The 26,279-nt window shown below is 53.0% G+C and overlaps 1 protein-coding gene across 1 annotated transcript; it reads right to left on the bottom strand.

The window, feature by feature from the left end:
• Window positions 1-6,214: 6,214 nt before the first annotated feature.
• On the bottom strand, window positions 6,215-25,264 carry LOC112125464 (C-type lectin BpLec-like). The gene is made up of 7 exons (XM_029914011.1): window positions 25,073-25,264; window positions 19,559-19,590; window positions 18,961-19,040; window positions 17,574-17,668; window positions 11,769-11,909; window positions 8,946-9,060; window positions 6,215-6,282 (listed from the first exon to the last, which is right to left on the bottom strand). Exons 1-7 carry the CDS (start codon window positions 25,262-25,264, stop codon window positions 6,215-6,217), a joined length of 723 nt encoding a protein of 240 aa, XP_029769871.1.
• Window positions 25,265-26,279: the final 1,015 nt, after the last annotated feature.

Below are 26,279 nucleotides of genomic sequence, written 5' to 3'. Positions count from 1 at the left end.
GAGAGAGCTGCTGGAGGGATTTGGGAGTTTTCCAGTTTTGGGCTGGGAGGTGCAACACAGGGAACCCCAAGCTGGGGTCTAAGCTCCCTGCACTCCCCAAAAGGACTTGATTGAGGGGTCCCGGTTGTATCTACAAGCTCTGCTGTAGACTGTGTTCCTGTTGTCCAATAAACCTTCCGTTTTACTGGCTGGCTGAGAGTCACGGTGAATCTCAGGAAGAGGGGAACAGGGCCCTGAGTCCCCCACACTCTGTGACAGGCTCTCACTGGATGTGGGGTCACTCGCCCCGCTCAGCGCATGAGGGTCAATCAGGCAGGCTGAGTACGGTTCTGCTGCCCTCGACTCCTACAATGAGGATAACAACATTTCACACCCCTGCGTCCCAGATTAACCCCGAACAGCCCAAACTGAGCACTGGCAAAGCAGGTCTGTCTGCCGAGCACCTAGGCAGCCCAGGTGTGTCTGATACCGTCTGCTCCTGAGGTCTGCTCCCCCAGCTCATCCCTACAGGGCAGGGGGGAGCCCATTCAGATCCCGCTCACATACACAGGGCTGATTTAGACTCATAGACTTTAAGGTCAGAAGGGACCATTATGATCATCTAGTCTGACCTCCCGCATGATGCAGGCCACAAAAGCTGACCCACCCACTCCTGGAATAATTCTCTCCCTTGACTCAGCTTTGAAGTCCCCAAATCGTGATTTAAAGACTTCAAGTCGCAGAGAATCCTCCAGCAAGCGACCCCTGCCCCATGCTGCAGAGGAAGGCGAAAAACCTCCAGGGCCTCTGCCAATCTACCCTGGAGGAAAATTCCTTCCCGACCCCAAATATGGCGATCAGCTGAACCCCGAGCATGCGGGCAAGATTCTCCAGCCAGACCCTCCGGAAAAAGTTCTCTGTAGTAACTTTTAATATCCCATAATTGACCATTGCTACTAATTACCAGCGATGGCACGTTATTGACCTATTGACTAAAATCACATTATCCCATCAAACCATCCCCTCCATAAACTTATCAAGCTTAATCTTAAAGCCAGAGAAGTCTTTCGCCCCCACTATTTCCCTCGGAAGGCTGTTCCAGAACTTCACCCCTCTGATGGTTAGAAACCGTCGTCTAATTTCAATCCTAAACTTCCCGACGGCCAGTTTATATCCATTTGTTCTCGTGTCCACATTAGTACTGAGCTGAAATAATTCCTCTCCGTCCCTGGTATTTATCCCTTTGATATATTTAAAGAGAGCAATCATATCCCCCCTCAGCCTTCTTTTGGTTAAGGTAAACAAACCGAGCTCCTCGAGTCTCCTTTCATAGGAAAGGTTTTCCATTCCTCAGATCATCCTAGTGGCCCTTCTCTGTACCCGTTCCAGTTTGAGTTCATCCTTTTTAAACATGGGAGACCAGAACTGCACGCAGTACTCCAAATGAGGTCTTACCAGCGCCTTGTACAATGGAACCAGCACCTCCTTATCCCTACTAGAAATACCTCGCCTAATGCATCCCAAGACCGCATTAGCTTTTTTCATGTCCACGTCACATTGCCGACTCATAGTCATCCTGCGATCAACCAGGACTCCGAGGTCCTTCTCCTCTTCCGTTACTTCCAACTGATGCGTCCCCAGCTTATAACTAAAATTCTTGTTAGTCATCCCTAAATGCATAACCTTACACTTCTCACTATTAAATTTCATCCTATTACTATTACTCCAATTTACAAGGTCATCCAAATCTCTCTGCAGGATATCTCGATCCTTCTCCGAATTGGCAATACCTCCCAACTTTGTGTCATCCGCAAACTTTATCAGCCCACTCTTACATTTGGTTCCGAGGTCAGTAACAAATAGATGAAATAAAATCGGACCCAAAACCGAACCTTGAGGAACTCCACTGGTAACCTCCCTCCAACCTGACAGTTCACCTTTCAGTACGACCCACTGCAGTCTCCCCTTTAACCAGTTCCTTATCTACCTCTGGATTTTCATATCGATCCCCATCTTTTCCAATTTAACCAATAATTCCTCATGTGGTACCGTATCAAACGCTTTACTGAAATCGAGGGATATTAGATCCACCGCATTTCCTTTATCTAAAAAATCTGTTACTTTCTCAAAGAAGGAGATCAGGTTGGTTTGGCACGATCTACCTTTCGTAAAACCGTGTTGTAATTTGTCCCAATTGCCATTGACCTCAAGGTCCTTAACTACTTTCTCCTTCAAAATTTTTTCCAAGACCTTGCATATTACAGATGTTAAACTAACAGGCCTGTAGTTACCCGGGTCACTTTTTTTCCCCCTTCTTGAAAATAGGAGCCACATTAGCTATTCTCCAGTCCAACGGTACCACTCCCGAGTTTACAGATTCATTAAAAATTATCGCTAATGGGCTTGCAATTTCTCGCGCCAGTTCCTTTAATATTCTCGGATGAAGATCATCTGGTCCGCCCGATTTAGTCCCGTTAAGCTGTTCGAGTTTGGCTTCTACCTCGGATACGGTAATGTCAACCCCCCCCTACTTTATTCCCATCCATCACGCTGCCACTATTCCTAAGTCCTTCATTAGCCTCATTAAAGACCGATGCAAAATATTCATTTAGATATTGTGCCATGCCTAGATTATCCTTAATCTCCACTCCATCTATAGTCTTAAGCGGTCCCACTTCTTCTTTCTTTGTTTTCTTCCTATTTATATAGCTATAAAACCTCTTACTATTGGTTTTAATTCCCCTCGCAAGGTCCAACTCTACACGGCTTTTGGCCTTTCTCACTCCATCTCTACATGCTCTGACCTCAATAAGGTAGGTTTCTTTGCTGATCCCTCCCCTCTTCCACTCTTTGTACGCTTTCTGTTTTTTCTTAATCACCCGTCTGAGACGCTCGCTCATCCAGCTCAGTCTAAATCTCCTGCCTACGAACCGTTTTCCCTTTCTCAGGATACAGGCCTCCGACAGCTCCTGCAACTTCAATTTGAAATAATCCCAGGCGCCTTCCACTTTTAGATCCATAAATATGTTAGTCCAATCTACTTCCCTAACTAGTCGCCTTAATTTATTAAAGTTAGCCCTTTTGAAATCATAAACCTTAGTCTCCGATTTAATTTTGTTAATCCTTCCATTTAGTTTAAACCGAATTAGCTCATGATCACTCGAGCCAAGGTTGTCCCCTACAACCATTTCCTCAACGAGGTCCTCACTACTCACCAAAACCAAATCTAAAATGGCATCTCCCCTGGTCGGTTCAGCAACTACTTGATGCAGGAATTCATCCGCTATCACGTCTAGGAAAATCTGAGCCCTATTATTGTTACTAGCATTTGTTCCCCAATCTATATCCGAGAAGTTAAAGTCTCCCATGATTACACAGTTCCTATTAGTATTTACTTCCCTAAAAACATTAAATAGTTCTCTGTCCGCATCCAAGCTAGATCCTGGTGGTCTATAGCACACCCCAAGCACTATCCCAGGGGAGGCTCTAGTAGTTCTTTTACCCAGTGTGAGTATTGCCCAGACAGACTCTGTCTTATCCATTCCATCACTTATTATTTCTTTGCAGTTTACCTCATTGTTGACATGCAATGCTACTCCCCCACCTTTACCTTTGTTCCGGTCGTTCCTAAACAGCACATACCCTTCCATACCTGTACTCCAGTCATGACTACCGTTCCACCACGTTTCGGTTATTCCTACGATATCCGGTTTCATTTCTCGGACCAGGAGCTCCAATTCCTCCATTTTGTTACCTAGGCTTCTCGCATTGGTGTATAAACAGCTTAATTTATGCCGTTTAGCCTCTCTCACATTCGTTATCCAATTTGGTATGGACACCGTACCGCCAGTTTGATCTATTAGTCTAGTATCCATCCCTCCCCTCCTCCTTTTGTCCAATCTCTTCCCCCCGGCTATATCCATTCTTAGTCCGTCGTCCTCCCTCTCAATGTTATAATCTGGTGTGGAGATTAACTGGACATCTCCCAACCGTCTCCCCCAAATTCCTAGTTTAAAGCTCTTTTGATGAGATGAGCCAGCCTCCCTCCCAGAAGTCTATTTCCTTCCCTACTTAGGTGAAGTCCATCCCGTGAGAACAGTTTTCTGTCCCCAAAAGCCTCCCAGTGGCCATACATCCCAAAGCCCTCTTTATAGCACCACTCCCTTAGCCAACTATTTATCATCACAATCCTGTCACCCCTTTGCTGCCCTTCTCTAGGAACAGGCAGAACCCCACTGAAGATGATCTGAGTCTCGATTTCCTTAAGCGTCTTCCCCAGCCTGGCATAATCTCCCTTGATTCTCTCCAGCGAGAACCTAGCCGTGTCATTCGTTCCTACGTGAAGGATGATCAAGGGGTTCTTACCCGCTCCTTTTAGGATCCTTTTCAGCCGCAGGTCCACATCCCTTATCTTAGCGCCTGGCAGACAGCACACCCTTCTGTTCTCTGGGTCCGCCCTGGTCACAGGCCTGTCTAACCTCCTCAGTAAGGAGTCTCCAATCACGTAAACCTGCCTTTGCCTGGTGACAGTGCGATCTACTAATCTATCCCCTGTTCCCTCTAGTTGCAACCCCCGTCCATTCCTATTTTCCCTTATAATCCCCCTTATGCCATCCTGTATCCTCCCGGGGCCCAGATTTGGTGCTGTCTCCATCAACTCCTCCCCTCCTTCTATGGGACTAGCCGCTCTTCTCTTCTTCCTCACCCTCCCACCTTCAGTTACCGCCTGCTGCACCCCTTCCTCGTTATCCAAACACCCAAACCTGTTCCTGAGCTCTATTTCCCCTTCACTGGCCCTCCTTTTCCTTGGCCTGCTTCTCACGGTCACGTGCTTCCACTGCCCTTGTTCTCCCCCCGGCATTCCCCCCTCACAGACCATAGCCCCTGCTTCCACCTGTACCCCTGAGCATTCCCCTTCTGCCATACCTTGACTTTGCTCCATCAGCTGCTCGAACCCCCCTCTAAACTCTACCAGGGTATCTACCTGCATCTCCAAACCTCGGATCTTTTCTTCCAGCAGCTCTATTAGGCGGCACTTCATGCAGACATACCTCTGGTCAGGCACCCCCGCTAGGACCATGTACATATCGCAGCTGCCACATGCAATCATCTGCATTGTGTCCCCCGCTGCTTGGCTCATGGCTGCTGTTGTCTCTGCCCTCCGCACCTGGGGACACACAGCACACGGGGCACCGCGCCCTCCTGCCTCCCCTTCCAAACTCCCACTCAAACTCCCCTGTTAGCAGCCCTGTTCGCCGGCTCCTGTTCATGCTAAACCAATGGATTCCTTGAAAGGAGCTGTACTGTGGGGGGTCCCTACCCCTGGTATCCCTGAGCGGGGCTCACGTTTGTGGCTTTGCCAGGAGGCCAGTTTGATTTTTGTCTGAAATCTAATAAACTCGGTTTGGCAGTTTGGTGACTATTCTAGCTGCTATTTGAATGGGATTGAAGCAGGAGAGCCCCTTTTCCTGGAGGAGAGGCCTGTGGCCAGCACAATAAGGGGACGCTCTGAGAGAGACTGTATGAAGGCTGGGGGCAGAGAACACCCTGTCAGTCAGGGACAGAGATAAATATAACAGGGAAGAGAAGAAGGGATGTTCACTGGGTCACACAGGATCCCTCCAGCAGAGCTGGGACTGGAACCCAGGAGTCCTGGCTCAGTCTTTATTGTTTTGTATTCCTGCTCTGCAAGATGAGCAGGTGCATTGCAGGCAGGCTAGCCAGGTCCTGCTCTGGAGAGCACTGAGATGAGGACAGGAGGGATAAGCACCGAGGGTGGGGCAGAGGGGAGCGGGATGAACGGGCCGTGTCTCAGGGGGTAGCGATGCCCCTGTGTTTTTACCAGAAGGCCAGGGCCCTCATTCCTTGTTCAGTCCCTGTCCTCCCGCTGAGGGACTGGCTCTGGGGTGCTGAGACTGGGGCCAGGCGACACATGGAACTGTCCATGCCAGAGTCAGGAACACGAGAAAGGAGACACACACTGAGCTGAATGCTGGAGGGAAAGTTTATTATCACTTCACTGTGCTGAGATTGCTGAGAAGAGCAGACCGTGGGTGCGACCGGGAGAGAAGGGGGCAGAGCAGAGCGGGAGTGACACAGCGTAACACAGCGATGCTTTGCAGAAGGGACTTTGCAGCCGGGGACACAGGATCTGGTCTCCCAGGGGAGCTGGATGGACCCAATTCACTCATAGCCCAGGTGCTGGGAGCCCCCAGGTGCAGGCAACCTGCCTCCCCTAGGGTTTGCGTTTACAAATGAAAGAGAATCTCTCTTCACAGGGATAATCGTGCCATTTCTGAAAACCTAGAAAGAAAAACAGAAATGACCCCTGGGGTGGGGCAGGCTGGGCCGTTCCTGCTCATTCAGTGACCCCAACCCCGCCCCGTTCCGTGCCCCTCGGAGAAGATCCCAGCTCCTGTGCACAGCCCTGAGGAAGAGGAGGGTGGGATGGAGCCCTGAGCAGCCCAGATTGGGGCAGCCCCATCCTGCAAAGAGAGGCCGAGGCTCAGTGTGAAAGGGGAGACGCCTAGTCCATGTGCTACTGCTCCTACCTCCCCCACCCCACGTGCCCCCCACCCCAGCCAGAGGGCCGAGGAGAGAGCGAGAGCCCTGCCCCAGGACTGGGGGCACCCGCTCAGGAACTGGGCTGCTGCCTCCCTCCCTGCTGAGTGAGCTGCCCCACAGCCAGGCCCCCTCCAGGCCCTGCCCACCTGGGTCTGGCTACACCCATGGGAACATCTGTCCCAGGCAGGGCTCAGCCGCCATGCAGAGGGGATGTGTCCCTGCCCCAGGAGTCAGTGTTACCGGCCTGCTGTGCTCAGAACAGCACGTTCCTCCCTCAGACCCCGTTACCCCTCTGCTCCGGGGGTGTCTGTGCCCGTGCCCGGGGGCTGCCCGGCAGTAGTATTCCTGCTTAGTCAGCCCAGAGAGCGCCCAGGGAAGGACAGTCCTGGGGCTGGGCTGGGTGGGCTCAGCCCCTCAGCAGCACCCCAGGCCCAGCAGGGAGCTCCGCGGGGGGTATAGGCCGGTCTCAGTGCCCTGTTCCCTTGGGTGCGGGTTTCTGCTGCTGTTTGCCTGTATCCCCGTCCAGTGACTGCAGCCCTGGCTGTGCCCATCTGCCGGCATCAGGCCTGACGGACAGTGAGCCTGTAACTCAAGACTGTATCATGATGCACACGTACCAGGGGCTCCATTAAGGTTACATGGGCAGCCTTTGTCTCGCACTTCCTTGATTTTGGGACCTTCATGTTCCTTTAACATATTTTTTTTCGATGTAATTCCCTAATAGTTTATAAAAGTATCAAATTATGAATATTTTGTAGGCCTTGCTGGAGCCCTAGCATAACTAGCAGTGTGAATCAAAGGCTGTGAACCAGAGTAGGCCTGGCCTTGGCAGAAAACCAATACCTGGTGCGTTGCTAAACTAAGTGAGCACATTCCTGACGGGAGAGAATGGTAGAAGAACACCCAGAGTTCCCAAGTAACTGTGCAAACAAATTCCCATGCGAGGGCACAAGAACTCCCCAACTCTTGTAAAGCTAAGGAGGGGATGACAGGAGAATGGATGATGTTTGTTTGAACTGGCAGGTATAAAATCAGGGTGGTACCTAACAACATCTGGAGTGAAATACGTAACCTGTTTGTATCAGTGTGTACAAGGGGAAGTCATCGGAGGGAAATCTGTGTATCAGCAAAGGGGACAGAACCCTGGTGCCCTGACTGAGCCTTTCCCTCATCACAAGCATACCTGTGTTAGTGCCCCGGGACGCGTTGCACAGGGCATTAGCCCTGTGCTTTGCTGACAGTCAGCCTGGCCGAGCGCCTTTGCCACCGAACGGAGCCTGTGGTCCGTCTTTAGGAATAAGCTGGAGGCTGGCGGGATCGGCAAGGTGCACTCTCTGCTAGCGCAGCTGCATCGGAGCTCCAGACACAGCTAACACGTTGCAGAGGGAACAACCTTCCGCAGCCCGAACAGCAGTTTTAACCAAAGGTTAAACAATTACTACAGAGCCCAGTGCTCAATGGGCTGCTTGTTACCCTAGCGTGTGACTGTCTAACACACCCGGCTCATGGCAGGCCCAGGCCTGTCCCAGTGATAAATGGAATTGGTCTGAGAGCCCCGGCCCTGCCCCTCGCTCCCCCCACCCACTGGCACTGCAGGCCCCACACAGACACAGCACTCAGTGGTCAGAGTCAGGCGGGGGATTAGTTGTGAATTTCGCCCCTCTCCTGTTCAAAACCTCTCTGCAAAGCGACCCCTCGTTATCCACCAACACTGGCTAGTCGCTGTCTGGGCCATTCAGAACTTCTTCCCCTCCCCGGTGGCGCTGTGAGCGCCCGGTCACTTACACCACGTCCTGCGGGGTCTGCTCCCTGGCTGCAGCTTTTGCTAAAGATCCCCTTCCGGTGCCAGTTTCCATGGGAACAGTCATTAGTGCTCAATCTGTGGACGTTCCGAGACTGTGCAGCACTTTCACAAGCAGCCGGCGTGTGTGCGAATGCTTGTGAGTAACACGACCCTGCAAGGAGCCAAATGCAGCTCTGGTGCCCACATCATTGTGTGGATCAGTGTTTGCACAGTTCAGCCTGATCGACACCCTGGTGCAGTGGAGTAGGGGTGCAACAGCGACTCAGAGCCATCACCCTTTAACAGCTCAGCAGAGTCCCCATCTGGGGCCAGGTGTGTGTGTGTATATATATATATATATATATATATAATCTCCTGCCTGTCACCGGAGCAGACATGTAAACTGACACTGGGGATCTGGTAAGCAGCAGTTTTACCAGCTCACACAAGGGGGTCTCTCCTGACTGCCCTCCCAGCATGGGGCAGGGAAGAGAGAGGAGCAAGGATCTGCACTCCAGAGTGCGCAGGGGCCAGCCCGGATCGTATCTCAGGACCTGAGTGGTCAGGGCGCTGCCAGCGTTCCCTTGTAGTTGCATGTGGGTCTGATCCACCGACTTACCTAGACTGTGTTTGAACACTGCACAGTGCTCATTTCTTCTCCGACTATTAGGTTGCCCTTTCTCCCAAGCTCTGAAGCTGAACGGGGATTTATCTGACCATCTCCAGTTTTGAATCTGCAGAGACAAAGGAGAGCAGAGCCCCTGTAAAACCCAAGGTTACACAGCGAGAGACGTGCCCCGGAGCCGAGGGGCCATGGGCAGGGCACGGGCAGAGGCTGCCCAGTGACACTGGAGACACTGATCATTGCTATGAAATGTCAGCGCTGACAACCAGGGCTACATTTACTGGCAGCTGAAGTTACACCAGGACCAGCCCAAGCCCTCGGAAGCATGAAAACAGCAAGTGAAGGGAGAGTCTCCAGCACCCCCTGCCCCTGCCACCCCCACATCGCCGAGGGGAGCGCACCCCGACCTGCCCTCAGGTTCCACGTCCATCTCCAGCCCAGCCCGACAGGCAGCGTCATCCCACGCGCTGTCCCGCAGCCCCACGCTGCTGCCCCCGTTCTCTCTCGTGTGCACAGACCCACGCGGCGACGCTCCCAAAGCCCATCCACAGGGGAGTTACTCTGCTCCCCGCTGCAGAGATCACGGCGGTAGGTCTGGGGGACGGGGGCGCTGGATGAAGCTGGGGTTCGCACTGTCGGGGATCAGGGGCTGCAGCAGAATTAGTCACCTGGCGACCCAGCCAGCGCAGCCAGCCGGCTGCAGACCACCCGACTGACTGCACCCCCTGCCTGGGCAGGAAGGGCAGCTGGCCGGCTCTTAGCCCAGCAGCTCTCTGGCTGCTCAGTGTCTTCATGCCACGGCCGCGATCCTCCCTGTGCTGCTGCTCCTCGCCGGGCTCCTGTCCTGCTCCAGCCCTGCTCCTCCTCCTGCTCCTGCTGGTTTCCCAGCCTTGCTCCTGCTCAGTCCTGGCCGCCTCGGCTTGCTCCTGGTCCCGACTTCCTTACCCTGCCCCTGGGCTCCGGCTCTGACCCTTGATGTGCCACCTGGGTCTTCTCCTGGCTCTGACCCTCGGCTTGGCTATTAATTCCTGACTCCGGCTCTGACCCTTGTATTGGATCCGCTTCCTGCTCCTGCTCCGACCATTAAGCCTGACTGCCCACGGCCCCGCCTCTATCGTGTGTTCCCTTGGCCTGTTTGCTGGGGAGGGAAGCAGAAGCCGTATGCGCCTGGAGTGGGCTGCCAGCACCTCAGCCGATGGGAAGGAGCCGGGAATGTTGGCGACAATCCCCTTGTTCTGTCCGTGTGTTCAGGGATTCGGGTGGGTCCTGATCCCCCCCCTTCCCTGTCCCTGAAGGGAGTTCTGGGTTATTAATTCCCCAGGGTTTTGTACGGGGCCGTGTCCCTCGGTTGGCAGCTCCTCAATGGGCGGGTGCAGGGGGAGTTGCGGAGGGGGCAGAGGCTGACGCTGCCCCAGGCTGAGTTGGCCCCCTGAGGGGTGAAAGGCTGCGACGTGGCCCAGGAGGTCTCTGTCTCTGGCATTTCATCACGGTGAGAAGTGAGTAGCCAAGAGCAGTTGGGCATGTTTAGCAAGTGACGACAGCCTGTCGGCTGGAGGGAGCCTCGTGCAGGAGTCTGCACCGTCACTGCCCCCCGAAACACCAGCCTCTCCCGCGCTCTGGGGCCAGACAGGAGCGGCTGCAGCAGGGGGCGTCTGTGCTGCCCAGCAGTGCTGCCCACGGAGCTCCCCCGTCTCCCATCGGTCCCACCGGCGGCATTGCTCTCCGGCTGCCGGCCGGCCAGCAGGGCCAGCAGCACCCACCACGTGCACCCAGCCCCGAGCTCTCAGAAACGTCCCGTTCAGCCTCGGCAGCTGGGTGTGTGGATTAAATAGAAGATTTGTCCATGCAAGTCCCACGTCACACACGCAACCACACACAGTATCCCTGCCGGCGTCCTGCCCCCGGGTCCCCTCACGCCCTGTGAGCCGAATGAGGCAGGAACTCTGCTGGGGGAAGCAGGGGTTGGCCTGGCTCGAGGACAAGCAGCGGCACAGCGAGCCCGGAGCAGCAGAGAAGCTGGATGCAGGGGAACCCACCGAGGAACAGGGTGCAGAGCCAGCAGCAGGAGCCGGGGAGCAGCGTGTGGAGCAGACTGTGACTGTCAGACACTGCAGCCGGGGGCAGCTCTGTGCAGGGTTTATGGGGCATCAGCAGCGGTACCCAGGGAAAGACACTGACTGAGCCGGGCCTGGAAATCTGCACGTGCCTGTTTTCTGGACTAGAGACGGGACTGGAGAGCCCTACCCCCACCCCAGCACTGGCCTGCAGGGCCCTGACTGGCGACTGGACTGGCCCAGGGGCCAAACAAGAGCCGCGGTGGCTCACTTTGAGCCCCTACAGGCCTGGAGCTGACGCGCCTCTGGCCAGGTGACCCCCCCCCTCACTAAGCCCACCCTGAGGACGAATACACACAGAGCGGCAGCACTCCCAGGGCTCTGTGCCCTCGCATTGGTCGCTCTGCCCGTGGGGCTGCCCCTTTCCCCGAGCCCTCGTCTGGACGTCTCGTCTGTGTGGGGCGGGGCTGACTCTCGTGCCGGGCGTGTACGGTCTGAGCACAACGGGCCGGTGTGCTGGGTCCCTGGGCACTAGTGTCACGAATGTGAATATTAATAACAGCAGTTCATACTCTGCGCCGGGCGCTGGGGATCGACCCTGTGACTGAAAACCCAGGCGGTTACAGCCCCTTTTCACCCCGTTCCCATGGAAATCCTGCTCTGTGGCACCCCCGCCCCAAACAACAACCTCACTGAGCAGAGACACAGAGCCCAGGGGTCTGGGGAGGGGCTGCCAGAGGCAGAGCGGGCACCGGGCACTCACCTGCTCAAGATCCCACAGTCCGATCCAGACCGGACTCTTGTTTCTGTGGTACCGCTTGATATAATGGGCCATCATATTATTTTCTCCAGCACTGTGAATGGAGACGAGATGGGCCCCATGCCAGTGGTGCTGGCAATGAGCCTGGGACAAGAAGAAACAAAGCCAGTTAAACAGGGATCAGGGTCTGTTCTCGGCCCAGGGCTATTCAGTCTCTGTCTCAGGGATCTGGGAGACAATACAAAACCAGTGCGGGTGAAGGCTGCCGGTGACAGTGAGATTGCTGGAGCGGTAAATAGAGCCGGACACGTCAGGTCTACGCAGGGATCGGGATCACACGGTGAGCTGGGCTGACTTGATCCCCGTGTGCGTTAATACAGCTAAATGCAGGGTCTCACGGCCAGGAACCAAGGCAGCCGGCTGCACTGACAGCCGGGGGATGTAGCCTGGGAGCCGGGACTGAAAAGCACTGAGGGGTCATGGCTGCAACCAGCTGAATGTGAGCTCTCAGTGCCGTGCTGCACAAGAGGGCAAGTGTGAGCCTTGAACGTGCAAGCACAGGGCGATCGGGTTGGAGCAGAGAGGGGGTATTACACGTATACAGCACTAGTGAGACCATCACTGGGCACCGTGTCCCGTTCTGGGGTCTCTCCTCAGACAGGCCGTTAACAAATTGGAGAGCTCGGAAAAGAGCTCCAAGAACGATATGAGGTCTGGAAAACCTGCCTCACAGAGGGAGACTTGCAGGAAAGCCAGAAGATTTCTGACTGTCCCTCCTTCCAGGCCCAGCTTCCCATAGAGAGGCAGGCAGGGTTTAGTATAATAGGTGCCCTGGGGAGGCGCCTGCCCAGCTGGGCACTCCTGCTAAGGGGCTTTCCCCTCCCCCAGCTCCATGAGGAGAGGAAGCCTTCCCTGGCTCCTAGCTGAGGTCCCCACAGACGGCCTTGCCCTGTCCCCATGCTCCAGACACAGCCCTGCTGGGTACTGGGTCTGTGACCTGCCCCTGTTCTATGCTCAGTGGTTTGAGCATTGGCCTGCTAAATCCACAGTTGTGAGTTCAATCCCTGATGGGGTCATTTAGGGAACTGGGGTAAAAATCTGTCTGGGGATTGGTCCTGCAGGGGGTTGGACTAGATGATCTTCTGAGGTCCCTTCCAACCCTGATATTCTAAGTGACATCATCATTTGGCCTCACTCACCACACAACTGAACACCTGAAAATATGTCTGGAGGATAAAGACTTGGACTGGGGAGGTGGTCCCAAGTGGGAAAGAGGGAATCCTGTGTATGCAAGATTGGTGAACTGTTTGTACCAGCCGGGTGAGGTGCTACGTGGCTCTGGGAAGAAGGATAAAGGAGTTTGAGGCGCAGGTGGTGTTTTCGTCCATCCTCCCTGTGGAAGGAAAAGGCCTAGGTAGAGACCATCAAATCGTGGAAGTCAACGAATGGCTACGTAGGTGGTGTCGGAGAGAAGGCTTTGGATTCTTCAACCATGAGATGGTGTTCCAAGAAGGAGGACTGCTAGGCAGAGATGGGCTCCACCTAACAAAGAGAGGGAAGAGCATCTTTGCAAGAAGGCTGGCTAACCTAGTGAGGGGGGTTTAAACTAGGTTCACTGGGGGAAGGAGACCAAAGCCCTGACATAAGTGGGGATGTGGGGTACCGGGAGGAAGCACGAGCAGGAGAGTGCAAGAGGGGAGGACTCCTGTCTCATACTGAGAAAGCGGGACAATCCGCGAGTTATCTTAAGTCCCTATAGACAAATGCAAGAAGCCTCGGAAACAAGCAGAGAGAACTGGAAGTCCTGGAACAGTCAAGGAACTATGATGTGGTTGTAATAACAGAGACTTGGTGGGATAACTCACATGACTGGAGTACTGTCATGGATGTATATAAACTGTTCAGGAAGGACAGGCAGGGCAGAAAAGGTGGGGGAGTTGCGTTGTATGTAAGAGAGGAGTATGACTGCTCAGAGCTCCAGTATGAAACTGCAGAAAAACCTGAGAGTCTCTCGATAAAGTTTAGAAGTGTGAGCAACAAGGGTGATGTTGTGGTGGGAATCTGCTATAGACCACCAGACCAGGGGGATGAGGTGGACGAGGCTTTCTTCCGGCAACTAACAGAATTTACTAGATTGCAGGCCCTGGTTCTCATGGGGGACTTCAATCACCCTGATATCTGCTGGGAGAGCAAAACAGCGGTGCACAGACAATCCAGGAAGTTTTGGGAAAGTGTAGGGGATAATTTCCTGGTGCAAGTGCTGGAGGAACCAACTAGGGGCAGAGCTGTTCTTGACCTGCTGCTCGCAAACCGGGAAGAATTAGTAGGGGAAGCAAAAGTGGATGGGAACCTGGGAGGCAGTGACCATGAGATGGTCGAGTTCAGGATCCTGACACAAGGAAGAAAGGAGAGCAGCAGAATACGGACCCTGGACTTCAGAAAAGCAGACTTTGACTCCCTCAGGGAACAGATGGGCAGGATCCCCTGGGAGAATAACATGAGGGGGAAAGGAGTCCAGGAGAGCTGGCTGTATTTTAAAGAATCCTTATTGCGGTTGCAGGAACAAACCATCCCTATGTGTAGAAAGAATAGTAAATATGGCAGGCTACCAGCTTGGCTAAACAGTGAAATCCTTGCTGACCTTAAACGCAAAAAAGAAGCTTACAAGAAGTGGAAGATTGGACAAATGACCAGGGAGGAGTATAAAAATATTGCTCAGGCATGCAGGAGTGAAATCAGGAAGGCCAAATCACATTTGGAGTTGCAGTTAGCAAGGGATGTTAAGAGTAACAAGAAGGGTTTCTTCAGGTATGTTAGCAACAAGAACATGGTCAGGGAAAGTGTGGGCCCCTTACTGAATGGGGGAAGCAACCTAGTGACAGAGGATGTGGAAAAAGCTAATGTACTCAATGATTTTTTTGCCTCTGTCTTCACAAACAAGGCCAGCTCCCAGACTGCTGCACTGGGCAGCACAGCATGGGGAGGAGGTGACGAGCCCTCTGTGGAGAAAGAAGTGGTTCGGGAGTATTTAGAAAAGCTGGATGAGCACAAGTTCATGGGGCCGGATGCGCTGCATCCGAGGGTGCTAAAGGAGTTGGTGGATGTGATTGCAGAGCCATTGGCCATTATCTTTGAAAACTCATGGTGATCGGGGGAGGTCCCGGATGATGGGAAAAAGGCTAATGTAGTGCCCATCTTTAAAAAGGGGAAGAAAGAGGATGCGGGGAACTACAGGCCAGTCAGCCTCACCTCAGTCCCTGGAAAAATCATGGAGCAGGTCCTCAAGGAATCAATTCTGAAGCACTTAGAGGAGAGGAAAGTGATCAGGAACAGTCAGCATGGATTCACCAAGGGCAAGTCATGCCTGACTAACCTAATTGCCTTCTATGAGGAGATAACTGGGTCTGGATGAGGGGAAAGCAGTGGACGTGTTATTCCTTGACTTTAGCAAAGCTTTTGATACGGTCTCCCACAGTATACTTGCCAGCAAATTAAAGAAGTATGGGCTGGATGAATGGACTATAAGGTGGATAGAAAGCTGGCTAGAACGTCGGGTTCAACGGGTGGTGATCAATGGATCCATGTCTAGTTGACAGCCGGTATTGAGCGGAGTGCCCCAAGGGTCGGTCCTGGGGCCGGTTTTGTTCAATATCTTCATTAATGATCCGGAGGATGGTGTGGACTGCACTCTCAGCAAGTTTGCAGATGACACTAAGCTGGGAGAAGTGGTAGATACGCTGGAGGGTAGGGATAGGATACAGAGGGACCTAGACAAATTAGAGGATTGGGCCAAAAGAAATCTGATGAGGTTCAATAAGGACAAGTGCAGAGTCCTGCACTTAGGACGGAAGAATCCCATGCACTGCTACAGACTAGGGACCGAATGTCTAGGCAGCAGTTCTGCAGAAAAGGACCTAGGGGTTACAGTGGACGAGAAGCTGGATATGAGTCAACACGGTGCCCTTGTTTCCAAGCAGGCTAACGGCATTTTGGGCTGTATAAGTAGGGGCATTGCCAGCAGATCGAGGGACTTGATCATTCCCCTCTATTCGACATTGGTGAGGCCTCATCTGGAGTACTGTGTCCAGTTTTGGGCCCCACACTACAAGAAGGATGAGCAAAAATTGGAAAGAGTCCAGCGGAGGGCAACAAAAATGATTAGGGGGCTGGAGCACATGTCTTATGAGGAAAGGCTGAGGAAACTGGGCTTGTTTAGTCTGCAGAAGAGAAGAATCATAGAATGATTGCTCGGGGCTGACCAGAACGGATTGTGTTAACCTTTATCATAGAATAGAATCATAGACTATCAGGATTGGAAGGGACCTCAGGAGGTCATCTAGTCCAACCCCCTGCTCAAAGCAGGACTAACACCAACTAAATCATCCCAGACAGGGCTTTGTCAAGCCTGACCTTAAAAACCTCTAAGGAAGGAGATTCCACCACCTCCCTAGGTAACCCATTCCAGTGTTTCGCCACACTCCTAGTGAAAACGTTTTTCCTAATATCCAACCTAAACCTCCCCCACTGCAACTTGAGGCCATTACTCCTTGTTCTGTCATCTGGTACCACTGGGAACAGTCTAGATCCATCCTCTTTGGAACCCCCTTTCAGGGGTTGATCCCTGACTCAATTTTGAAGCACTTTGAGGAGAGGAAAGTGATCAGGAAGAGTCAGCATGGATTCACCAAGGGGAAGTCACGCCTAACTAATGAAATTGCCTTCTACAATGAGATAACTGGCTCTGTGGATGAGAGGAAAGCAGTGGATGTGTTATTCCAAAGAGGATAGATCTAGATTCTGACAAAATTGGTCCCTGACTTGACAAAGCCCTGGCTGGGATGATTTAGTTGGGATTGGTCCTGCTTTGAGCAGGGGGTTGGACTAGATGACCTTCAGAGGTCCCTTCCAACCCTGATATTCTATGATTCCATGATTCAGATCCTGTGTACTTTATAGAACTCAAATTATATTTTGTTTTATTTCTTAGGTAATTTTCTTTGATCCATACAATTATTACTTATAATCACTTAAAATCTCTCTCTTTCTGTAGTTAATAAACCTATTTTACATTTTTTTACCTAAAACAGTGTGTTGTTTGAAGTGCAAAGGGAAATCTAATCAGGAACAGGGGCTGGTGCATTGTCCTCTCCACATTGAGGGAGGGACAGACTGGGTAATATACTTACACCCGTCAGGCTTCTGACCAGGGCAAGATGGTACAGCTCTGGGGTCCCAGGCTGGGGAGCTGTGGGGAACTGGCTGGAGTCTCTCTATTCCTGGTTCATGAGTGGCTGGTGAAAGCATTCATGTAACTGCAGCTGGGTGTGTCCCTGCCTGTGGATGTTTGTGCGAGTGCAGGACCTTGAGGGGTTTGCAGCTTGTCACATTACCACAGTGTGAGGGGGAGCCCAGGTTGGTAATCCAGAGGGCTCAGGGGTACCCCAGTTCCAGGCTGCACCCTGGGGAACCCATCACAGAGACATGACCCCACCTAGTCCCAGGCCGTCCCTGGTGTCCTTGGTAGACACAGCCCATCCCTAGTGCTTTGGGTCCAGAGGAGATCATGTCCCACCGGGAGCTACGTATACATTGTATTCTGCTCCCCAGCCTGGCCAGGGCAGGTTGTTCCCTCACAGCCTGTTCCCAGGGCTCTGTCTGGGGCAGTGTGAAATGTGCAGCCCTGGGCTCCCACCCCTCCCACTGGAGCAGATTCCCCAGCCCAGCCCAGCTCACTGACCCTGATATTCACCCTAAACCTCCCCATCCCCCCAGCCTCCAGCTCCAGCCCCTGAGCCCCCAGCCTCTTACCTCAGCCTCTAGCCAGGTTTTGTCTTGGGGGAAGTATCCATAGCAGTTGCCTTGGAAGGGTAGCCAGCCCCTGGGACAGGACCCAGCCTGTGCCCCTGCAGAGAGAGGGGGTTGGGGGGCAATGGTGGGGACAGGACACCGCGGTTAGAGGCTGTTTCAGAGGCAGAGCCGTGGCTTTCCCATTAGCACAAATAACATCGGGATCCCATTTGGGGCTGTGTCTGGCTGGCAGGACCCTCCAGGCCCTGGTACTGCAGGAAGAAGCTGGATTTGCCCAGACCCCACATCGGCAGAACGGGGCCCCCGGAACCCAGCCCTGAGCAGGGATCCCAGCAGGGCAGGGCCTCTGGATTTGCATGGGGCAGGGGCTCCTTTCCCCAGGACTCCCTGGGGGGAGGAAGGAGCCAGTGCACCGTGGGAGGGCTGATAGACCCTCCCTGCCCCTGCCCCAGGGAGCCCCATGGACTCCCAGCCTCGGAAAACGGGCGAAATATGGAGCTGCCAGCCACAGTGGCCCCCATTCAGCTGCAGCCCTCGGGCAGAGGGAATTCCTGCCACCCTGAGCTCCTCCCCGACTCCCCCTGGGCCATGCGGGACAGTGGGGCCAGGGAAGCTGGCAGAGGGGAAGGGGGATGGGGAAGGGAACACCCAGGGGCAAGGGGTGAAGCTGGGGGAGCAATGGGGTTGGCACAGACTGGGACTAGAGAGGAAATCGGGAGCAGGGGCCCAGTTCTGGATGGTAGAAACTGGGGGGTTGAAGGAGGAGGGAAGGGAGAGAGGTGCCCAGGGAGATGGGGCATAAAGAGGGGGGATAGCAGGGATCTGTGGGGCTGGGGCAGAGGGGAGGGAAACACTGTGCAGGCTCTGCCCTTCTCAGGGCTGGGGGCACAGAGGGACGGGGTGAAGCCGTGTCCCAGCAGGGGGAGGGAATGGGACAGTCTGGAGGAGAAAGGCACAGTGTGCAGGGAATGGGGCAGCCCAGCCGGGATCAGAGGCCGGGTGCAGGAGAAGCTGGGGTTAGAGGGGAGCCATGACCAGCCCTTGGAGAGGGACCCCGTGGGGACACGGCCGGACATTGGGAGGGGACCACAGGAGGATGGGATGGGAGCCTGTAGCTGACGGGGGATGAGAGCCCATTGCCCAGGGACTGGTCCCACCCAATCCTCATGGGAAGAGCCGACCCTGGGGGGCATTTCATCCACCTTCTCTCATCCGCTCCCTGGGGAGGAGCCGCAGGGCCTGGGCTCTCCCCAGGGCAGTGACCCCCCAGCAGCAGGAGACGGGCAGTGGCTCTGGGAGTGACGAGGGAAATGAATTCACTTCCCAATTCCCAACACGGCAACCAGCACCCATGGCTCCAGCTCTGAGGGGCCGGGCAGGGACTCACCTTCCAGTGAGGGGTTAAAGATCAGGCAGCCGAGGAGGCAGAGGCTGAAGTAGGTGACTGGCCCCATCTTCTCGCTTCCCCTGGGGAGAAAACACACCAGGGAGATGGGGTCATGAGCGCCTGAGACACCCCCCCGAGCGACACCCCTCCCCTGTGTGGCATTACACAGGGGGAGGCGGTTCAGAGCTGGGGCTGTTTGTTAAAGGGCCTGGCTGGGCTAGAAGGGCCCCGAGAGAGATACCAGGCCCGGGGGACTCAACTCAGAGGCCCCAGTGGGGCAGGGGAGCTGTGCGGGGCCCCCTCCCTGGGCTGGTTCCCAAGGGCCCATCAGCCTGCGGCTCTCCCTGCCCCTCGTCTCCAGCCACGCAGGGCAGGGCAGGGGCGCGGGGAGCAGAGCCCCAGGGAGAGGACGCTCAGCACCGACACAAGGGGACGGGGTGCCGGGGCCGCGCGGTGGGGGAAGGGGTGGGACAGAGACGGCCCCAGGGACTCACACAGGGCAAGTCTGGGCATGAGGCCCCGTCACAGGGCTCAGATGCCACCGAGAGCCCAGCACCCAGCGAGGAGGGAGAAGGGCCAGGAGGGGGCAGGGACTCACCTGTCTGTCGGTCTGTCTGTCCGGGCGCCTGTCTGGAGCGATGAGGATCGGAGCTCAGCCTGTGCAGGGCGCTGGCTCTCCGGGGTATTTATAGGCCTACTGGGGGCACGAGGGGGGGAGAAGGGAGGGGGCAGGATGCTGAACACGCAAATCAGCCCAGCTGGCAAATACAAGGATCCCAGCCCAGAGCAAACAGAGACTCTGTGACCCGCCCGTCAGCTGAGCTGGAACCATCAGGAAGCCTTAGTTAGGGTGAGATCAAAAGCAGAGGCACTGGGTAATGGGCCCATCCTGGGCCTCTGCACGAACCTGAGTCCTCCGCCCACCACCATCACTGCCGTCTCCCTCGGCCAGGCTGCAGCTGGCTCTTTGCCATCCCGGCGTTCAGGGAGGATCAGCCCGGGGCGCTGTAGCCCAGACTCCTGTCTCCAACAGTGGCCAGGACCAGCTGCCTCATGGGATGGGGCAAGAATCCCAGCAGTGGCAGCGAGGGGATAACCTGCTTTGGTGAAGATGCTGCCTGACCCCCAATGCTCAGCACCCAGCTCATGCCCTGAAGCAGGAGGGTTTATAGCCCAGCCTGAGCTCTGGGGTAGTTTTATCCTCACGGTTAGAACTCTGCATGTTCTTGTTCTCCACGTAAATGTCGAGACATTTTCTGAATCCAGCTAAGCTACTGACCTCAATAATATATTGTGGCAGTGAGTTCCACAGTCAAATCACGTTGTGTGGGGAAAGAATTTCCTTTCTGGTGCCTTTCAGTATTGAACAGACCCCATGTTCTTGTGCTAGGAGAAGGGCTGAACCAACGTGCCCGATCTCCCTTCCCTAGAGCAGTCATTATTCTGTATATCTTTAGTGTGTCCCCTGTCCCACGTCACCTCTGTAAGGTAACCATCCCAACCTGTTATTCTCTCTCCATATGAGCATCATTCCACCCCTGGGGCTGACCCAGACTGCACACAGCATCCAGACGAGGTGACACCATTGATTTATGTAACAGCACTGTAATGAGGAGGTTAGTTAAACAGAAATTAAAAGGTACAGCGCAAAAAGTTAAATCCCTGCAAGCTGCATGGAAATTTTTTAAAGATACCATAATAGAGGCTCAAATTAAATGTTTACCCCAAATTAAGAAACATAGCACAAGAACCAAAAAAGTGCCACCGTGGCTAAACAAAGTAAAAGAAGCAGTGAGAGGCAAAAAGGCATCCTTTAAAAAGCGGAAGTTAAATCCTAATGAAGAAAATAGAAAGGAGCATAAACTCTGACAAGTGCAGGGCCGGCTCCAGGCACCAGGCACCCAAGCTGGTGCTTGGGGCGGCACCTGGAGGGGGGCGGCGCGGCGCTCCGGCCGCCGGGGAGAGCGGGGCCACAGCAGGGCTCGCCGCCCTCCCCCCGGCCGCCGGGAGGAGAGCGGAGAGCCCCTGCCGGGGCTCGCCACCCTGCGCTCTGGCCGCCGGGGGGGAGAGCCGAGCCCCAGCCGGGGCTCGCTGCCCTGCCCCCGGTGCTCTGGCCGCCAGAAGGGGAGAGCCGAGCCCCAGCCGGGGCTCGCCGCCCTCCCCCCAGGGCTCCGGCCGCCCTCCCCCCCGGCGGGGGGGGGCGGCCAGAGGCTTTTTCTCCTGGGGCGGCGAAAAAGCCAGAGCCGGCCCTGGACAAGTGAAGTGTAAAAATATAATTAGGAAAGCTAAAAAAGAATTTGAAGAACAGCTAGCCAAAGACTCAAAAAGTAACAACAATTTGTTTTAAGTACATCAGAAGCAGGAAGCCTGCTAAAGAACCAGTGGGGCCACTGGACGATCGTGATGCTAAAGGAGCACAAAAGGCCATTGTGGAGAAACTAAATGAATTCTTTGCATCGGTCTTCACAGCTGAGGATTTGGGGGAGATTCCCAAAAATGAGCCATTCTTTTTAGGAGACAAATCTGAAGAACTGTCCCAGATTGAGATGTCGTTAGAGGAGTTTTTGGAACAAATTGATAAACTAAACAGTAATAAGTCACCAGCACCGGATGGTATTCACCCAAGAGTTCTGAAGGAACTCAAATGTAAAATTGCAAGACTACTAACTGTAGTGTGTAACCTAACATTTAAATTAGCTTCTGTACCAGATGATTGGAGGATATCTAATGTGACACTGTAACGATGCTGGTTCTGGTGGGACCCAACTGAGAGTGCCAATTCAGGACAAATTGCTTAAAACAGGGCAGTTACAGCCCAAGTCTGCGGTTTCTATGCACACCAAGGCAAACCAAATCAGCCAAACAGAGAAGACTTCAGTCTCACCCCACTGGCTAACCACAAGTCAGACAAGCAATTCCCTCAGACACTCCAGTTTCCCAGTATCACCACCAGTGCCACTCGTTATGGGGACGAATGGTTATGAAAACCAAGACCCCAGTAAAAGAAAAGAGGTTCTCTCGATCCCAAAGGACCAAGCCCCAGACGCAGGTCAATATACAACTTAGATCTTACCCACAAATCATGCTGTTGCCAGTCCTTTAGAATCTAAAATCTAAAGGTTTACTCATAAAAGGAAAAAGATAGAGATGAGAGCTAGAATTGGTTAAATGGAATCAATTACATACAGTAATGGCAAACTTCTTGGTTCAGGCTTGTAGCAGTGATAGAATAAACTGCAGGTTCAAATCAAGTCTCTGGAACATCCACAGCTGGGATGGGTCCTCAATCCTTGGTTCAGAGCTTCAGTGTAGCAAAGCCTCTCCAGAGGTAAGAAGCAGGATTGAAGACAAGTTGGAGAAGCTGCCGCAGCTTTTTATAGTCTCTTGCCATGTGGTCTCTGCTTTCTTTGTCCCAAAGACAAGCTGTCCATCACATGGCCTGGAAGAACCTCAGAGTTCTGTCCATAGGCAAGTCCCGGCATACTTTGCTGAGTCACAAGGCGTATCTGCCTTCTCTCAATGGGTCAATTGTATAGCTGATGTTTTTTTGGTTTTTTTTTAATGGAGATATACCTATCTCATAGAACTGGAAGGGACCCTGAAAGGTCATCAAGTCCAGACCCCTGCCTTCACAGCAGGAGACATTTTTCTTAATGGGCCAGCAAGCAGGCTAGGCAGAGCTGACATCAACTTGTCTGGGTGTTCCCCAGAAGCATAGCACAAGTTTGAAATACAGACAGTACAGAGCCAATATTCATAACTTCAACTACAAAAATGATACACATATACAGATAGCATAGTTATAAATAGCCAATCATAACCTTTCCATAGATGCCTCATGTGACGAAGTGGGAATGTTCTTAATGTTTTCTCTGAATACTGTGTGGGTGCCTCAGTTTCCCCTATGCATTTCTGAGGTATCTAGGTGGTGGGAGAAGGGGGTGTAATTGTCGCAGAGCCCAAGAAGGCCCCTGTGATGCTGTCTGGACAGAGAATGGCCGGCACTCTGTTTCCTGGCAACTAATGGCCCGGGGCCCCTCCTCTGCAAAAATGTCAACTGAAGGTGTTGGAGAACAAAGAGATCAGGTGACCTCCTGGCCCGGGAAAGAGACAAAGCCCAGAGGAGGAGGGGCTGGAGAGGGAGTCAGTTTGGAGCTGGCTGGGGACGAGGGGTGAGTGCAGACATGGGTGTCTGGATCACTGCCCCCCAAAATGGACCCGGCTGAGGGGTCCTGTTCTCTGTACCTACAAGCTCTGTTTTAGATCATGTTCCTGTCATCTAATAAACCTCTGTTTTACTGGCTGGCTGAGAGTCACGTCTGACTGCGAAGTGGGGGTGCAGGACCCTCTGGCTTCCCCAGGACCCCACCTGGGCGGACTCGCTGTGGGAAGCGCACAGAGGGGCAGAGGATGCTGAATGCTCCAAGGTCAGACCCAGGAAGGTGAAGCCGTGTGAGCTTCTTGCCCTGGAGACAGTCTGCTCAGAGCGAGGAGACTTCACCAGAGTCCTGACTGGCTTCGTAGGGAGCAGTTCCAGAGCATCGCCCCGGGGACTCCGTGACACCTCACATGACAACCTTTATACAATATTTGCTGCAAATATATAACAGTGGTTACAACAGTGATCTATACGGTTAGATATTCTGTCAATAATGCCACAGATGCCAATTTTTAAAAAGGGCTCCAAAGGTGACCGGGGCATTACAGGCCAGTAAGCCTGACTTCAGTTCTGGGCAAACTGGTTGAAACTATAGTAAAGAACAAAATTGTCAGACACATGGATGAACATAATTTGTTGGGCAAGAGTCAACATGGTTTTTAAGGTAAATCATGCCTCACCAATCTACTAAAACTCTCTGATGGGGTCAACAAGCATGTGGACAAGTGTGATCCAGTGGATATAGTGTACTTAGATTTTCAGAAAGCCTTTGACAAGGTCCCTCACCAAAGGCTCTTAAGCAAAGTAAGCTGCCACGGGATAAGAGGGAAGGTCCTCTCCTGAATTGGTAACTGGTTAAACGATAGGAAACAAAGGGTGGGAATAAATGGTCATTTTTCAGAATGGAGAGAGGTAAATAGTTGTGTCCCCCAGGGGTCTGTACTGGGCCCAGTCCTATTCAACATATTCATAAATGATCTGGAAAAAGGAGTAAACAGTGAGTTGCTAAAATTTGCAGATGATACAAAACTATTCCAGATGGTTAAGTCCCCGGCAGACTGTGAAGAGCTACAAAAGGATCTCACAAAACTGGGTGACTCGGCAACAAAATGGCAGATGAAATTCAATGTTGATAAATGCAAAGTAATGCACATGGGAAAACATAATCCCAACTATACCTGAAAAAGAATAGGGTTTAAATTAGCTGTTATCATTCAAGAAAGAGATCTTGGAGCCATTGTGGATAGTTCTCTGAAAACATCCACTCAATGTGCAGTGGCAGTCAAAAAAGCGAACAGAATGTTGGGAATCATTAAGAAAGGGATAGATAATAAGACAGAAAATATCATATTGCCTCTAAATCCATGGTACATCCACACCTTGAATACTGCGTACAGATGTGGTCGCCTCATCTCAAAAAAAGATATATTGGAATTGGAAAAGGTTCAGAAAAGGGCAACAAAAAGGCTTAGGGGTATGGAATGGCTGCCGTATGAGGAGAGATTAATAAGACTGGGACTTTTCATCTTGGAAAAGAGATGACTAAGGGGGGATATGATAGAAGTCTATAAAATCATGACTGGTGTCATGCCGATAAAGTGCTGTTCCCACCGGCACTTGTTGTTGGCAAAACTTTTGTCTTTCGGAGGAGTGTTTTTTTAACACCTGTGAATGACAAAAATTGTGTCTTTCACTTGCCAGCGTAGACAAAGCCTAAGAGATTCCGTGAGGCCCATTTCCTTTGCAGAGCCATGCTGGGCTGTCCGTCTCATAGCGTGCCCTGCTAGCTGGTTATCGTCTGATTTTAATGGTCAACTCAAGCAGTTCACTGGGTCCTGCAGTAAGACTCACTGCTCTGCAATTCCCTAGACCCCCGTAGAGCCTTTTAACAATAGAGGTCCCGCATCTGCTACTCTCCAGTCCAAAACCTGCTCTCAATGGGAGATCAGATACTATCGCCGGTTGCTCAGTCACTTCGTTCATAAATCCCCTTTCAGCGCAGAACGTCTTAGCTGGGTGTCGGGACTTTAAATTGTCGGTTTGCTCCAGTATCTCCTCTTCTGGCACGCCCAGCCCCGACAGCTCCCAATCTTCATGAGCTGGAAAGAGCAGGTCCAGGGCAGCAATCTGCTCAACAACTGCCATGGTGAAGACTGATACAAAGAAAACATTTCTCTTCTCTGCAATGTCCTTTTCCTCCTTAACTGCTCCCTGTGCTCTCAGAAATCCCGGCACACTCAGTTCTTTGCTAGGCAAATTCACCTGGTGTCTCAGGGTGCTTTAGAGAGGTGGCTTGGCCAGACAGGCCTCCTTGGATAGTCTGCATAGCCAAGCACAGACAGCAGGCCCAGTTCTTCAGGGTGGCTAAGTGGCTGCAAAGGACCTAGGTGCTCGCCCTGACTCGGCCACTAATGACCTTGTGGTATCTGTTGAGTTCGGTTAATTACTCTCACTGTAAAAGGTGAAGGATACCTGCTTCCCCTAGGTTCAAGGGTATCTTTATGGGACTAAGTCAGTGTGACCCCTGGTTCATTAGATGTTCCCTGCTGGTGACTGATCTGGATAAGAGCCTACTACTACTGGGTGAAGGAGATACTCCTTCAGCTCATCCCCTCCACGTTCCTGTTCAGGCTGGGAGGGGGGCTGATGGTGAAGCTCTTTGGGAGTTGAGTTAAGGAGTCCGAGCCGTGCACCAGCAACCATTCCTCGATCCCCAGCGCTGCCTCCTGTCACTTCAAAGGGCCAAATCAAGGTCTAATCATCTTCCTTGTCTCCAGACCTTGCTTTCAGCTACTCTCGCTGTAAAAGGTGAAGGATACCTGCTTCCCATTGGTTCAAAGCTATAATTATGGGGCTAAGTCAGCATGACTCACTGGTCCGTTAGGTGTTCCCTGCTAGTCACTGATCCGCATAAGAGCCAACTACTACTGGGTGAAGGAGTTACTCCTCTAGCTCAAAGAGCAGAGCCCTGTGCTGTGGTTCTAGGCTCAGACCCTGTTCTGAGAAGCCAGTAAGTGGCTCCGCCTGCCCCCTCCGCGTTCCTGTTCAGGCGTCGAGGGGGCTGGTGTTGAAGCTCTTTTGGGAGTTGAGGTCTATGATTCTTTTTCTAGATTTTAAAGACAATGCAAAATTCAGCTCTAAACTGAAATTTAATGGTAAG

This window comes from Terrapene carolina, unplaced genomic scaffold, assembly GCF_002925995.2.
Source record: "Terrapene carolina triunguis isolate 2854851 unplaced genomic scaffold, T_m_triunguis-2.0 Scaffold26064, whole genome shotgun sequence".
In the NCBI taxonomy this organism is placed as follows: domain Eukaryota; kingdom Metazoa; phylum Chordata; order Testudines; family Emydidae; genus Terrapene; species Terrapene triunguis.
This window is presented reverse-complemented; position numbering and strand designations above follow the sequence as displayed.

Excerpts from the sequence above, each read along its gene's own strand:
- LOC112125464 (XM_029914011.1), bottom strand. The coding sequence starts at position 25,264 with ATGGCAGTTGTTGAGCAGATTGCTGCCCTGGACCTGCTCTTTCCAGCT. Across the intron at positions 11,910-17,573 it reads AAACCTGGCTAGAGGCTGAG|GCTCATTGCCAGCACCACTG; the intron begins GTAAGAGGCTGG and ends TTCTTGTCCCAG. Across the intron at positions 9,061-11,768 it reads GACTGTGGGATCTTGAGCAG|ATTCAAAACTGGAGATGGTC; the intron begins GTGAGTGCCCGG and ends TTGTCTCTGCAG.